Raw genomic sequence first — 16,479 nt, 5'->3', positions numbered from 1 at the left:
TTGAGATGGAATCTCTTCCTGCAATTTGCTCCATTGTGTCCTAGTCTTCGGAGCAGCAGAAGATAAGTTTGCTCCATCTTCAAAGTGACATTGTCAGGACCCTGCTACTAGAGCCTGGATGTGGCTCTGAGTTTCAGGGTCACTGACATTGATAAGACACCTGCGTTCCAGGACTCGGAGGAGAAACGGCTGATGGACTTGGCGGGGAATTTGCGCGGGGTTTTACTGAGCGGGAAGAGACTGTTCAAATGAGGGGGAGGGTATATAAAGGAGGGTTGGCCGGAGCCTCCCATTCTTGGCTTTTCTGATGTTCATGTTTCCTACAGTAAAAGTTCCTGGTGATACCACAGAGAGTCTCGTGTGTTCATTCAGGAGCGGCTGTGGTGAGCTGACACTAAGCCAAGAATACGGACACCATCCCGCTGTAGCGGTGAGGTGTAACATGCAAGTGGAGGATGAAGAGCTCTTGGGCGCCGGAGGAGGAAGGTCGGAAAGGGCCACTCCCGAGACGGACGCTGAGTTCCACCAGCTGGCGGCCCTGGCGTCATCCACCGCTTATGCCCAGCCAAATGGGGTAACCCAGAGGCGCGGAGTGGTGCGGGGAGATAGCACCGGAGGGGAGGAAGGTTCACCTTCCCCAGGCCCGCAAAAGATGGTGTTTCTGGAGGAGAGGATGTCGGCGATGGAGACCACCCTGGCAGTGATGTCGAGGGCGATGGAGCGCCTGGCGGTTTTGGCGGAGCCGGAGCGAGGAAGGGAACTCCGGGCTAGCTCAATGTGGGACGTGAGCATGGGAAGCAGCCAGGGATTTGCAGACCTCCCAGCACCGAAGGGAAGGGAAATGCGAAAGGAGCCCGGTGCCCGGCCCAAGATCCAAACGAGCCTGACGCGGGTGGAGGAGAGTGACGACGAAGGGGAAAAGCCTCCGAGAATCCCGGCTACGCTCCCAACTGAGACCCTGGTGCCCCTGGCGAATGCCGGGCGTGGCACAGGACAAAGGGAAGCAGCAGCGGGGCCCACTGGCCCGCAAGGGGGCTTGCGACGGGCGGAGAATTGGGGATTGCCACCACAGGGACCCCTACCGAGACGAGAGGAACTAAGGGTCGAGTTTGGGGGAGAGTCCTCTGAACTGGATTTTTTCCTGACCACGGTGAGGGGCTATATGGAGGACAATGCCCACACTTTTAGAACGGAATCCAGCTGGGTACGGGCCATTGGTGCAGTGTTGAAGAGGGGAGCGGCCAGCTGGTACGTTCAACTACACGCGCGGCGCGACCCATGTCTGGGGTCACTCCGACGCTTTATGGGGGCCCTGGAGACCCGTTTCCGAGACCCACTGGAGCAGATCCGGGCGAGGGAGGAGTTGAAGACCGTCTCCCAGGGGCAGAGGTCGGTATCTGAGTATGCGGAGGAGTTCCAATGCCTCGCTGAAAAGGTGCCGGAATGGTCTGCAGTGACAAAGATAGAACTCTTCAAAGAGGGGCTCAGGCGGGAGATCCTCTCCTGGGCGGTGCATCGTGATGAGCCTGACACACTGCGCGGATGGATTCAGCTGGCGGGGCGCGTCGAGACATCGCTGGCCCAGGCGAGGAGGCACCGAGGAGGGCTACAGCAGCGGCCGCAGATGAAAGAGGGGAGCCGGAAGGAGGGATCAACCCCAGCCGGGAGGAGAACGGAGCCGACAGGGAACGTGAGCGCCAGCAGGAGGGGCTGCTTCGTGTGCGGCCGTTTGGGCCACAGGGCTGCCGAGTGCTGGCAGAGAAAAGGGGAAGGCGGAGGCCCGCCCAAACCAAGAGCCGTGGCAGGGAAACGCGCCGAGGAAGAACCACCGATGAGGCACCACTCGGGGGGGTTGGTAAGTCAGGACAAAGCCATGATAGTGGTCCCCATTCAGCTGGAAAGTGGCAGCAAACAAGCAACCTGCAAAGCATTTGTGGATTGTGGATGTTCCAGGAACATCATCTCCCCTGAATTAGCCGAGGGATTGGGATGCGAAAGAACGAACCTAGAATCCCCAATAGCTTTTTCGCAGTTGGACGGATCCACAGCATCGGGATCATTAGCTAAGTACAGTGCCGAAGATGTAAAGTGTAAGATAGGGAGTTGGGAAGGAAAGGTGTCATTTGTGATATCACAAATAGCCAGCTATAATGTTATACTAGGCATGCCATGGCTGGGGCAGGCCAACCCGCAAATCAACTGGGAGGATAAGAGCATGATCTTCAGGATGAAGTTGGAAGGAGGGAGCCAGGAAGTGGAAAGGGAGCCGGGGAAAAGGGGGGAGGAAGACTCTATCAGGATAGCAGAACTGGCAGATAAATTACCCCCAGAGTATCGGGATTTTGTGGACGTATTTGATGAGAAGGAAGCAGACAGTTTCCCACCGAAGCGGAGAGTTGAAGTGAAGATAGAGCTAGTCCCAGGAGCAGAGCTTCCTAAGGCAAAAATATACCCAATGTCGGCTAGGGAAAAGGAGGAACTGAGAAAATACATTGATAAAAACCTAGCGAGGGGTTTCATAGAGCCTTCAAATTCCCCTCTAGGGGCGCCTGTGTTGTTCAGGCGCAAAAAGGACCAAACGCTGAGGCTCTGCATTGACTACAGGGGCCTGAATGCAATCAGTTCTGGAAATAAATACCCCCTACCTTTAGTGAAGGACTTGATCGCCCAGTTATCGGAGGGACAGATATTCACTAAATTGGACTTAATTGAAGCGTACCATAAATTGCAGATTAAACCAGAGGACAGGTGGAAGACGGCCTTCTCCTGTGCATTCGGATTATTCAATTATCGTGTGCTCCCTTTCGGTTTGTGCGGCGGAGGCGCCGCGTTCATGCAATTAATCAACGAAGTGTTGCATCCATTGTTGTACAAGGGAGTCTTTGTTTTTTTAGATGACATATTGTTAGTATCTCGGACTAAGGAGCAACACATAGAACTAGTCAGGGAAGTCCTGCAAAAGTTGAGAGAAGCAAAACTGTATGCGAAGCTTGCCAAGTGCGAGTTCAATAAAGACCAGATAGACTTTCTGGGGTATAGGATTTCCTCCCAGGGAGTGGCGATGGACCCTGCGAAGGTAGAAGACGTGAGGGGGTGGGAAGCCCCCAAAACACGGAAGCAGCTGCAATCCTTCCTAGGGTTCGCAAACTTCTATAGAACATTTATCAAGGACTTTGCGCGCCTCACTTTGCCATTAACGGATTTGTTAAAGACTAAAGGTAGGGGAGAAACAGCCAAAGTGAAGGCCCCAGGGGCCAAACTGACCTGGACAATAGAATGCCAGGAAGCTTTCGAAGCTCTTAAAAAGCGTTTTACTGAGGAGCCTGTCCTACAGCACCCTGATATGTCTAAAGCCTTTGTATTACATTGCGATGCGTCAGACCGGGCATATGGGGCAGTTCTGCTACAGAAAGACGAGGGGGGGAACCTGAAGCCATGTGGCTATCTGTCAAAAAAGTTTAGCGATACAGAAAAAAACTGGCCGATTTGGGAGAGAGAAGCCTTAGCGATTCTAAAAGCACTAGAGTGCTGGAGACACTTTCTGGAAGGAAGTGGAACACCGTTTGAGGTGTGGACTGACCATAGAAATTTACAGTATCTAAGATCCCCTCGTAAACTATCAGCGAAGCAAATTAGATGGGCCCAATATTTCAGCCGTTTTGATTTCAGACTCAGATTCTTCCAGGGGAAACATAATATACTCGCTGACGCTCTCTCTCGGATGCCTCAGCACGGGGGAGGAATTCAGGAATCTGAAGGGAGTATTTTTCTTGATAAGCAATGGGGCCTGGCAGTACTAACTCGAGCACAAGCGGCCAAAGAAAACAAACGTACTGCCATTTCCACGGGGGGAGGAGAAATATGGGAGGAAGAGTTGAAGCGAGCGTATGGAATGGACAAATGGTTACAAACAAACAAAGAAAAGGGAGAATTGTGTGGGGATTTGGTGTTTGTAAATAAGAAATTGTATATTCCTGAATGTTTAAGACGAGAAATGTTAAGGAAGTACCATGATAACAAGGGTGCGGGTCATCTAGGCCCCACCAGGACTATTAAACTGTTGGCCAAACAATGCTGGTGGCCCGGAATGAGGAAAGACGCCAGGGGATACGTCACGCAGTGTGAATTATGTGCAGAGGGAAAAACACCACCGGGGAAGCCCCAGGGGCTATTGCAGAAGGTGGTGGAGCCCATGAGGCCATGGGAATGCGTAGCCATGGATTTTGTAGGCGAACTACCCCCCAGCAGAGGCCACAGATACATTTGGACAATATTGGACCTATTCTCAAAACAGGCACACTTTGTGGCTCTGCCAAAACTCCCTTCAGCTGAAAAACTTGCTGATTTGTATGTGAAGCATGTATATCGCCTACATGGGTGTCCCGACAAGATAATTAGTGACCGGGGAGTCCAATTTACTGCAAAATTTTGGGGAAAATTCTTACAGCTGTTAGGAGCAGAAAGGAACCTGAGCTCGGCTTTTCATCCCGCGACCAACGGGGGGGTCGAACGTACCCAACAGACACTGTGCCAATTCTTAAGGATGTACACCAATTATAGACAGGATGATTGGGCGGACCTTCTTCCGTTTGCTGAGATGGCTTTTAACGGGGCCGTACATTCGGCCACAGGTCGTGCCCCATTCGAAATAGTATACGGACAGGAGGTGGCACCTTTCCCCAGGCTACCCGAGTGGAAGGAAGGGGAGGGCCAGACCGACGAGGAATGGCCGGCCAAAATCAAGCAAGGGTGGCAAACCGTGGTAGAGGCATTGCGGGAAACACAAAAGAAGTACAAGCTCTTTGCGGATCGTAGGCGCCGAGAGGGGGACAAATTGGGCGAAGGAGATCTGGTTTGGCTGAGCACAAAAAACCTGAAATTGGGGTTCCCATCCAAGAAATTGGCTCCACGCTATATAGGGCCATTCAGGGTAGCAAAAAGAATAAACGAAGTGACCTATGAGCTGAGGCTACCAAAGGACCTAGGAAAGGTACACCCGGTATTCCATTGCAGCCTGTTAAAAAAGTATAAAGGAACTCTGGACAGCGGAGAACAATAGTTGTGTTTAATCTTTTCCTTCCAGGACGAAGGGGAGGAGGACGCCATGTCAGGACCCTGCTACTAGAGCCTGGATGTGGCTCTGAGTTTCAGGGTCACTGACATTGATAAGACACCTGCGTTCCAGGACTCGGAGGAGAAACGGCTGATGGACTTGGCGGGGAATTTGCGCGGGGTTTTACTGAGCGGGAAGAGACTGTTCAAATGAGGGGGAGGGTATATAAAGGAGGGTTGGCCGGAGCCTCCCATTCTTGGCTTTTCTGATGTTCATGTTTCCTACAGTAAAAGTTCCTGGTGATACCACAGAGAGTCTCGTGTGTTCATTCAGGAGCGGCTGTGGTGAGCTGACAGACATCTTTTCTAATATTTCAACACAGTGCATGTCCCCTTGTCTCAGCCTTCTGTTTTCCAAGCTAAACATCCCCAGCTTCTTTAGCCATTTGTCACAGGGCTTGCTTTCCAAATTTTTGATCATTTTGGTGACACCTTCCGGCTTGTCTATCTCCTTGAATTGATTTGCCCAGAACTGGACACAGAGTTATTATTCCCAATGAGATCTGACCAAAGCAGAAGAGAGGAGCACTATGGTGTCCTTCATTGTAGACTTCAGATTCCTCTTGTTACAGCTTGGAATCACATTGGCCTTTTTAAGCTGACGTATCTCATTGTTGGCTTCTTGTGGAATACTAAGACTCCTCAATCCCTCTCATATGGATGGTTTCCAAGCCAGGTCTCATCCACCCTGTATTTGTTTCCCTGGCTGAATGTAGCACATTCCATTAATCTCCGTTGAAATTCGCTTTGTGTGCTCTGGCTCTGCTTAGTCCCACCCCAGTGAGGCTTTAATTCCTGCCATGCTCCGCGTATCTGAGCAAACACTCCCATCTCTCCCTCTTGCGATGCCCAAACAGATGCCCGCTAAGCCTCTTTGCTGACACATCCAGCAGGAATGTCAATCCTGGACGCAGACCAAAGCTAACATCTCCTGTCTCTGCCTAAAAGCTCAAAACACAATAGCTCTTTTGAGCTTCCATCTCCAGGGCAGGCCGGAAGGAGCATGTTTATCTCTCTTGGTTTGGCCTCCAGCAACATCCTCCTCTTCCTTCGTCACTTTTCTGCCATGAGACGGAATCTGAGAAGACCCTGATTCTGCCAAATTTGTGCAAGGACACTCATTTGCCTCCTTGAACTTGTCCCTTCAGTGCTCCTGTATACAAATACCAATGTAATGGTTCTACCACTGTGCCGTCGCGCCTGGGGCTGTAACTCTTAGCGAAAGAGGCATGGACATGACATCTTTCCCCAGGGGATTGCTCTTGCCCTCCTTTAGGGAAACTGGAACTCCCAAGGACCAAAACACTGTAGATAACTCAAAACTGGTTTTATTGCTCACAAAAGGTTATCCCTTTAAGGCAATAATCTGGAAGTTTCAAAGGAGTAAAGGAAAATATACATCACAGTCTTTGGTTGTCTTAAGTCCAAGGAGCTCTGCAGCTGAAAAGCTTTTCTAGGTCCCTCTTTCTCAATGGCTGTGAATGCAGGAGCAATCCTCAGCCTCAGTCCAAATGGCCTATGTTTGAAGACACAGTCTTCCTCTGATGCCAAAGAACTGATTTGAAGGCGCTTGAGACTCCTCAACATCATTCAGGTTGGCCCTGAACATGAAGCATAAGTCTCAAGGGTAAGAACCTCAGAATTGGTGCTGAGAGGTAACTTAATCAAGGGCTTTTAGAGCCAAGTCTCTCTCTCACATCCATCTGGTAGAAAGCTTGATGGTGGAATGAAAAAAGGAAACACTGTCCTACTCCAGGAAGAGGTGGAGCCAAACAATTGAGCTGAGGAAGCAATATAACTGGTGCAAACAACATTGATTGACAGCTATAAATAACCAATCCATCCAACTACATTTACAGGTAAAAGCAAAATCAGGCATGATACAACAATTCAAATCTTGCAACTTACAGTTCCACATATAGATGGCGCCACTCGCGCCGTTACAACCACTTTGGAGGAGGTTCCAGGGCAGGAAATGGCTTGCTCTGAACCAAAAAAATACTCGCTTTGACTTTCGTTTTCTGGACTCAGGTGTGAATTCAGATTTTGGATTGTCATTGGCTATAGTTGGAATGAAGTGACTGGGAAACACATCGTCATGTGTCCTAGGGCGAAATCCAACTGGAATCACCCAACAGACAACATTGTGTCACTATGAGTCCAGCCTTACCGAAATCCCCATTGATTCAATGGTTCTACTCTAGTTGGCCCTATTCACTGGATTTAGACTAGCCCGTAAATGAGGCTGTAGAGTGAATGCAGTTTGACTGCCATTGTTCAATGCTATGGAGACTTGGGATTTGTAGTTTTCTCGAATTCTCTGACAAAGAGTAGTTTATGTTACAGATTGATGATGATAAATGGAAGCTCTTACATGTGCCCCGATCCAGAACAATAACATGCCACTCAGGTTTGCAGAACAAAAATACAGGAACTTTACTGATTCCAAGAGCTCTAAAAACAGTAGAATTTACAATGGTCCCTCTGATCATTTACAGAAGTCCACAGTCATAAACAGTCCTTTCTCAGTCCACAAATCTGCTTCAGAGAAGAATACAGTCCTGGTTCTCCTCCCTCTAGCAGCAAAACAGGCTTCAAAATAGCAAGGCCTCTCTCTATTTTGAGGCCTGTTTGCTGCTGAATACACTGCTCTCTTCCCAGCAGTACTCAGTCAGCACTGAAAAACTTGTTCAAACTGGTTCTGCAGCAGCAGAACAGAAACAGTATCAAATCAATCCCAGGTCTTTGCAGGCTCAGCCAATCGGCTTCATGCACTTCATTTTACAGTTAACACACACAGCACAGTGTTTTTGCAAACCATGACAGTTTAGTGCCTCACCAAACTACAAATCTGAGGATCCTACAATGTTGACTAATTGCAGTTGAAGTGGTGCCAAACTGTGTTAATTCTGCAATGTAGATGCGCCCTTAAAAGAATGCTGGTTTGGGGATTTTGGAACTTGTAGTCCAAAAAAAAAGGTAACTTGCTGCAGAGTCAGCCAAGATGCCCAGTGTTGTTGGTCCAGGCAACTACACTACCATATAATGTGGTTGAATGCAGTTAAAGTCTATTATGTGGCAGTGCAGATGGGTCCTGAGATAGACCCCATCTGTACTCTTCCTCTTTTGAGAAAAAGGACAAGGTTATGGTTCTCTGCAGTCATACTTTCCAACCCATCAACATGAAAGTCCAACATGAATGTCAAACAATGCCTCTGAAGCTTAGCCCTGAGGGCATAAAGGAGGGAACTGATGGAGAACATCTGGAACATAAGGATGAAGGAAGTCTCCTGAGACAGAAATAGATATGGAGACACCAGGGAACTTTTGGGTAAGAGACAGAAAGCAGAAGGCCATCCCATCTGCTCCACACACTGGTTCCAAATTCTCCTGGAACTGCTGCAATAAATCTTACCAATCAAAAGGTTGGCAGTTCAAAGCCTGGGTCGGGGTGAGTACCCGACCTTCAACCCAGCTCACTGCCGACCTAGCAGATCGAAAACAGCTGTGAGTAGATAAATAGGTACCACTTAGGTGGGGAGGTATTTTAATGGCACCATAAAGGAAATACTAGAAAAATGCCAGCGATCAAAAAAAGAAGGAAGTCTGTGAACAGGGCTCTTCGACATGGAGGATGGAGTGACAGCACCCTCCCATGACTGGAATCTAGCACAACCTCCAGGACGCCAAAGATGGGAAATGCCTATATATCTATATCTGTTGTCTGTCCTGTCTGTGTATAATAGCCTTGAATGTTTGTCATATGTGTGTTCTGTGATCTGCCCTGAGACCCTTTCGGGGTGAATATAAATACTGCAAATAAATAAATAAATAAATAAATAAACAAATTGTACAGTATAGATGGCCTCGCCGTTATATGCTTTGGCTAGTTTGTGCTGAGCCAGACAGATTGTTGCCTTGCTCTATTATGAAGCAGCTGCTTCACCCAATGAAACAATACAAGGAAAAGGAACTAAAACTCCCAACAGTTTGGATCTTGAGTCTTACCTGCATGTGGCTCCAACGTGATGTTCAGCAGGTCTTTGGAGCCACACTCAGGACCCAGAGCCCCGTTGTAGCTGAGGGTCCTGGCCCCGAACATCAAGCGGCACCGGTGCTCCTCAGCCGTGTTGTTGGTGAGGAGGGCGAAGACGTCGAAGTCACAGCCGTTGTTCATGCCCTCGGAGGCTTTGATCTTGACTTTTAGTCCTTCCTCGGCTGGTGGTGGGTCTTTGTGGAGCTGGGCTTTTTCGAACACGGCTCGCTCTTCCTCTGAGTCTGCCAAAGGGAAGCAGCAATGCCGTCAGCACACGCTAAGTATCCATCATTCCATGGTCAATATCTACCAGAAGTTGACTGCGGTCATGCTGGAGGACCTAGAGATCCTTAGAGAGACAACTGCCTAAGAATCTATAGCAGGCATGGGCATGGGCTGGTAGGCTGTTAGGAATTGTGGGAGTTGAAGTCCAAAACACCTGGAGGGCCAAAGTTTGCCCATGCCTGAAGTATATTATGGTCAATAGACATATAGATGCCATATTTCTGGCAAAACCACCTCTGGGCTTTCCTTGCCTATGAGATTCATGTGGTCACCACAAGTCAATAGGAGACCTGAAGGCATCTGATTATACATACAAAATCAGGACAGTTCTGAGATCCCGTCTCCCATAATTTGCTGTCTCTTTGCCAACACATTGCACACACTCCACAAGACCACATATCACGACTCCTTAGAAGTCATGCCATAAATGTCAACATGGGGGATACAACTGTTGTTTCATTGTATACAGTTTTAGAGGCAGACCATTTGTCCAAACATTTGTCCACGGGACTCAAAGGACTAGGGCATTGGGAAGAAGACATAAAAGACTTGATACTTGAAATGAATGAGATATAGGAATATGGACCTTTTCCGATATGCAGGTATGGAAGCAAAGAATTCGGAACCAATGAATAGTCTGGATGTTTGTTTGATTGGCAGCTTTGCACACAGGAGCTTTTATAAAACTTGTAACTATGGTCAACAGCTCAGAAATGACATTGAATGTCATGCGTGCTTTGACTATTTGTAACCAATAAAGTATCATCTGCAAGACAGTGGGGCTATGATTGGGACAAAATGGTTAGGTCGCACAGATTGTGACACCTCCAAAGGCTGCATTTCAGAAGAAGGACCTGGCAAACCCACCTCTGAGTCTTCCTTGCCTAAAAAGGCCTATGAAATCTATAGGGCCACCATAAGTCAATAAACAACTTGAAGACACCTACTCACGCAAACAATATCTGGAAGTTTCTGAGATCTTATCTCCCACCCTTTGGTGCCCTTCACAACACATACACACAGACTCCATAGGACCTCCATAAGTAGCTCTGCATACCTTCGGGGTATTTGTAATGATGAGTGATGTCCTCCTTGGAGTCCCTGCCCACGCTCTTGGTGCTGATGTTCTTGCCCACCGTGGTGGTGATGGTGGTCTTCTTCCGGGACATGTCTTTCTGGAGCATCAAATATGCCACATCGGCGTTGACCTCAGCAAAGACAAACCGGACGTCATACTTCAGATGGAGGTCTCCTTCCTTGACAGCTTTGACAGGCGTTGGGCCACAGCAGAAAACACCTGCCAAGAAGAAAGAGGGCACTCAATACGTAGTCTGATGGAGAAACCAAATGCAAGGAAGGGACACTTACATGGCGTTTAATCCAAATCCCAGCATGGAGGAAACAATTAACCGCATGCTCATCTACCTCTCCTGCGTCCATAAATGGTCTTCTGGCAAGATGGGAACTGACAAAGATGTCATCAAGCTGAGAAGACTGCTTGACCATTTCAGATGGGATTCTTTCCTATCCCTGGAGTATTGTTATCCCATTTCAGAGTCCAATGAGATGGAATTCTGGACCATCATTGAAGTGTGATGGCATGAAATATTTCTAGAAATGGGTCCAGACAGACTCAGGGACCATATCTCCCTATATGAAACCACCCAAGCTTCCTACTTGAAGATGATGGAAATGACTATTGTTATTCTACCTCACAGTCTGATGAAATGGAATTTTGGACCAGTATTGAAATATCATGGGGGAAAGCCTTCCAGAAATGGTTCCAGATGATCTGGAAGGCCATCTTCCTCTATACAACCCATGCTTCATTCTACCTGGGGATTGTGTATTGTTATCCCATCTCATGGTTAAAGTGTCATGGAAGAAATGTCTTCTAGAAATTAGTCCAGAGTGTTGCACCCCTAAACGCAGAGACACCTCAAACAACACTGGAGCCCCAAACTATAAGCAATTTAAGTTGTTTATTGAAGAATTTATGTAAGCAATAACAAATCAAAGGTCAAAGTCAATGAAACAAGGTTTTAGTCCACCAGGTACAAGATACTTGAGAATCTTGAAGCAAGGGTCCATGGAAATCAAACACAAGAATACACTTCCACAAAGTATCAAAATTAGTCTAAGGAACAGGATCAAAACTGGAACAATGAACAGGATCTTTGACTAGAACAAGGGATCCAAACTGCAAAACTTTCAGGAACAATGACTGGATAATCCAAAATTCCCCAAGAGCAAGAACAAGAACTGGAACAAAACTCAAAATACAAGGCTTCAGAAACTTGGCATGAAAGTCCACAGGTAACATGAAACAGGATTCCATGAAGCATGAAACTAGAGTCCATGAAACAGGAACAACATTGTCGATGAGCAAAGTTACCACCTCTGAAAATCTCTCTCAGAAGCGGTTCTTCTTAAAGCTAGAATCAAGGCCTCTTTCTGTGGGAAGTTTGCTCAAAACTTTTTTTCATTAGCAACCTTCTGCTCCTCAGACCCTCCCTTTCTTGTCTCTGTTGACATATTGCTTTCTTTCTGTCAACCTCATTATCACAACTGGAATGCCCATCTGCCAAGAGATAATTTGACTTTGACTCTCCCAAGGAATGCGGTTCAAGCTGCCTGCTTGAAACCATTATATGCCTGCTCCCAGAATCCTCAGGAACAAACTCTGGCTGGCCAGGACAGCAGCCTCATCCAACTTTGGCTGCATGGGAATCCTAGGCCCCAACCCAGATTCATCTGACAGGTCAGGTGCAGGTACAATCACAGCCTGTTGAACAGACACAACCTCAGGCTCACCTGACAGCTCAGGTGCGACTGGGATACAACACAGAGCAACTTAAAGATCATATGCCTCTGTATGAACCTGCCCAAGCTTCATACAAGCTGGGGATGATGGAGGTGAGCATTGTTATTCCATTTCACTGTGCAATGAGTTGGAGTTTGGGACCATCATTGGAAGTATGATGGGAGGAAAGGCCTCCGCAAATGCCTCCAGACCATCTGTAACACCACATTTCTCTGTATGGGATGTTTCATCCATCACACTTCAACAATGGTCCACAACTCCATCTCACTGGACTGCAATAGAGGTAAACATTACAAGAGTACTCATGACATGTTAACTATCACAGTTATAATGAAATAATAGTCTCTATACTTTTTTTCTATTTTGGGCAAAACAATCTGTAACCTAAAAGTATAAAAGTATATACAAACATCCCTTGCTTAGTTTCCAACAGACCTCACAACCTCTGAGGATGCCTGCCATAGATATGGGTGAAATGTCAGGACAAAATGCTTCTAAAACATGGCCAGATAGCCCGGAAAACTCACAGCAACCCAGTATAAAAGTAAATCTCCCTCTGAGTAAGTAATTAGTTCTTATTTGAAAATAAGTTAAACGTGGCACAATCAAGCAAAGCAAGGCATTTCCAATTCTTGAGTTTAGATTTCCAAATCTCAATTTTAGCACTATTGAATTCCATGTCCTTCATTCTAAATACCGCATGTATTGAACTTACTCTACACGTAAGACGCGACATGTAACCTTACGTGTTTTCTTTACGGCTACAGTTAGACAAATACAGATAACTCTATTATTAGTGGAAAACAAAAACTGATTTATCATTTGATAAAAGTGCTAGAACAAAGAAGGCCATATCTGGTGTTTCTCATAATGAAATGTCTCAAGATGGTTTTTAATACGTTGCAGCGGATGGCATTTTGATGTTACTGTACTTTTTTATAATGTTTTAACAAGTGTTATTTTTACTTATTTTTTAAAATAAATTTTATATTAATGTTTGTATTGTTTTGTCGAAGGCTGTCATGGCTGGAATCACTAGATTGCTGTGAGTTTTCTGGGCTGTCTGGCCATGTTCCAGAAGCATTCTCTCTTGACGTTTCACCTGCATCTATGGCAAGCATTGTCAGGAGGTTAAGCAGCTCCAAACCCTGATTTATTGGTGAGTCAGGCCTCTCACCAATTCATCCTCCATTAGACTGCTTAAGCATCCAGCTTAGCAGCACCGACAAACGACACCACAGTCATAATTCAGCTGATCTCAGCAGTTCTTAGGCTTTATTATATACAAACTATATACAGTTACAAAGTCCATCGCTCATAGGACTCATGTTTTCCTAAGCAAGGCAAAGCATGATCTTCCTCTTTACCGATCATCTGCAAAGCTCTTCTGCTGGCAACACCCACATTCCAGAGCAGAATGATGAATGTCCTGTCCGCCCTCTGAGACTGGAAGGCTTGACCTATTGGCTAGGCAGGCTATCAGTCAGGCTGGCCTGCCATTAACCTGTGTGCTGCTGGAAAGCATGCCGGAATACACAATTGCAAAACTCCAACAGCAAAACACTTGATTCAACATTTCACCAATCACCAAAATACACCAACAGGCATCCTCAGAGGTTGTGGGGTCTGCTGGAAACTAGACAAGTGGGGTTTATATATCTGCAGAATGATGTCTGAGGTGGGAGAAAGAACTCTGGACATCATTCCACAGATATATAAACCCCACTTGACAAGTTTCTAACAGACTTCACAGCGCCTGAGGATGCCTGCCATAGATGTGGGTGAAACGTCAGGAGAGAATGCTTCTGGTATATGGCCAGACCCTGGAAAATGCACAGTATGTCTTCATGTTTGGGGAGGGGCTGTTGCATATACCTTCACTTTTCTCCTGGGGCGTTGGGTCCAAAACCTGCCATCCATCGTATCCTTCTGAAAGATCTGGACGTGCCATCCAAGCCTCGACCCAGCAGTGGTAATTCCTGTAGAAAACGTGGGAAAGAAGGGGCGGAGTGAGTAGAAGCAAGGGCAGATTACCATTCCTATCATTACTACTATTGTTGTTGCTGTTTTTTTAATTGTTTGAATTTGCATCTTGCCTTGCTCCCCAAAATGAGACTCAAGAACATCTTTAAAACCATACTGAGGGTGCATCTAAACCAGACATGGGCAAATTTGGGCCGTCTGGGTGTTTTGGACTTCAACTCCCACCATTCCTAACAGCCTACCGGCTGTTAGGAATGGTGGGAGTTGAAGTCCAAAACACCCGGATGGCCCAAGTTTCCCCATGCCTGATCTACACTGTCAAGTTGAACTGCCATGGCTCAGTACCATCGAGTCTTAGGAGTTGTCGTTTGGTGAGGAACCAGCACTCTCAGGCAAAGAAGGCTAAAGACTTTGTGAAACTACCATCTCCAGCCACAGATGCAGGCCAAACATACAGAGAAAATGCCGCTGGGACACGGCCATACAACTTAGAAACCACACAACACCCCAGTGATGCTGGCTGTGAAAGCCTTCGACAATCCATACAATATATATTTTCTACCTCACAACCTCTGAGGATGCCTGCCATAGATGTGGGCGAAACGTCAGGAGAGAATGCTTCTGGAACATGGCCAGACAGTCTGGAAGACTCACAGCCACACAATACATACAATGTGTTGTCGAAGGCTTTCATGGCTGGAATCACTGGGTTGCTGTAAGTTTTTCGGGCTGTATGGGTATGTTCCAGTAGCATTCTCTCCTGATGTTTCACCTGCATCTGTGGCAGGCGTTCCCAGAGGTTTGTTCAAAGAGGATTGGCTCAAAGCTATGGAATCGTGGACTGTATGTATTAGTTTCCTGTGAGTTTTTTCAGGTTGTATGGCATGTTCCAGAAGCATTCATAGAGGTGGGCAAAACGTCAGGATAGAATGCTTCTGGGACATGGCCATACAGCCCAGAAAACTCACAACAACCTAGTGATTCCGGCCATGAAAGCCTTCAACAACACATTGTATGTTTTGGGTTGCTGTGAGTTTTTCAGACTGTATGTCCATGTTCCAGTAGCATTCTTTCCTGATTTTTCACCTGCATCTGTGGCTAATGGTATCTTCAAAGGTCTTTTGGAAGTGAGGCAAGTGGAGTGTATATATATATCTGTGGAAAGTCCAGGGTGGGAGAAAGAACTCTTGTCTCTTTGAAGCAAGTGTGAATATATATATATGAGTATATACACGCTCCACTTGCCTCATCTCCAACAGACCTCTGAAGATGCCATTAGCCACAGATGCAGGCAAAACGTCAGGAAAGAATGCTACTGGAACATAGCCATACAGTCCACAAAAACTGACAGCAGCCCAAAACATACAGTGTGTTGTCAAAGGCTTTCATGGCCGGAATCTCTGGGTTGTTGTGAGTTTTCTGGGCTGTATGGCCATGTTCCAGCTGCATTCTCTCCTGATGTCTTGCCTGCATCTGTGGCAGGCATCCTCAGAGGTTTGTTCAAAGGTCTGTTGGAAATGAGGCAAGTAGAGTGTGTATATATATCTGTGGAAAAATATCCAGGGTGGGAGAAAGAACACTTGTCTATTTGAAGCAAGTGTAAACGTTTATATACACATTCCTATCCTCCAACAGACCTCTGAAGATACATCATGAAAGAATGCTACTGGAACATGGCCATACAATCCGAAAAACTCACAGCAACCCAAAACATACAATGTGTTGTCGAAGGCTTTCATGATGTCACGATCTCTTCTTCCAGTTGTGCTGTGGGTAAGTCTTCTCCAAGAAGAAAGCACCAAGACACACGCTGGGCAGATTCCAACAGATTTTTATTGTACAGAATACCAGAATCTTCTATGTAGCCCATTTATATAGGGGCTCTCACATAATTGAGGATAATTGAGGTTTTATGGCTGGCATCTGTTCTTTGTCAGCGCTTGGTCTGTGTCCGGAGATGTCAAAGATCGGAGATCATGACACATGGCCAGAATCACTGGGTTGTTGTGAGTTTTCCGGGCTGTATGGCCATGTTCCAGAAGCATTCTCTCCTGGTGTTTTACCTGCCTCTATGAATGCTTCTGGAGCATGGCCATAAAGTCCGGAAAACTCACAGCAACCCAAAACATACAATGTGTTGTCGAAGGCTTTCATGGTGTCATGATCTCTTCTTCCAGTTGTGCTGTGGGTAAGTCTTTCCCAAGAAGAAAGCACCAAGACACACAGATTGTTATTGTAC

The 16,479-nt window shown here is 46.8% G+C and overlaps 2 protein-coding genes across 2 annotated transcripts in view; one reads left to right on the top strand and one right to left on the bottom strand.

Annotated features, from left to right (window-relative positions):
- Positions 1 to 16,479, bottom strand: part of LOC100552886 (protein-glutamine gamma-glutamyltransferase 2) — an 89,097-nt gene that overhangs the window by 14,587 nt on the left and 58,031 nt on the right. The window contains exons 8-10 of the mRNA XM_062979753.1: positions 14,133 to 14,236; positions 10,491 to 10,730; positions 9,121 to 9,390 (exon numbers count right to left, since the gene is read on the bottom strand). Coding sequence (XP_062835823.1) covers positions 9,121 to 9,390; positions 10,491 to 10,730; positions 14,133 to 14,236 — 614 coding nt within the window. The remainder of the gene's footprint in view (positions 1 to 9,120; positions 9,391 to 10,490; positions 10,731 to 14,132; positions 14,237 to 16,479) is intronic.
- On the top strand, positions 1,093 to 5,363 carry LOC134298685 (uncharacterized). The gene is made up of 2 exons (XM_062979754.1): positions 1,093 to 1,855; positions 5,084 to 5,363. The coding sequence occupies exons 1-2, from the start codon at positions 1,163 to 1,165 to the stop codon at positions 5,123 to 5,125; spliced, it is 735 nt and encodes a 244-aa protein (XP_062835824.1). The 5' UTR covers positions 1,093 to 1,162; the 3' UTR covers positions 5,126 to 5,363.

The sequence above is a fragment of the Anolis carolinensis genome, chromosome 4 (assembly GCF_035594765.1).
Source record: "Anolis carolinensis isolate JA03-04 chromosome 4, rAnoCar3.1.pri, whole genome shotgun sequence".
In the NCBI taxonomy this organism is placed as follows: domain Eukaryota; kingdom Metazoa; phylum Chordata; class Lepidosauria; order Squamata; family Dactyloidae; genus Anolis; species Anolis carolinensis.
Note: the sequence above shows the minus strand (reverse complement) of the source record. Positions and strands in the feature narration are given on the sequence as shown.

What these genes read in the sequence shown, in the direction of transcription:
- LOC134298685 (XM_062979754.1), top strand. Translation starts at nt 1,163, where the DNA reads ATGGAGGACAATGCCCACACTTTTAGAACGGAATCCAGCTGGGTACGG. An exon ending in GGCACCACTCGGGGGGGTTG is followed by an intron (nt 1,856 to 5,083) that starts GTAAGTCAGGAC and finishes TTTTCCTTCCAG; the next exon opens with GACGAAGGGGAGGAGGACGC.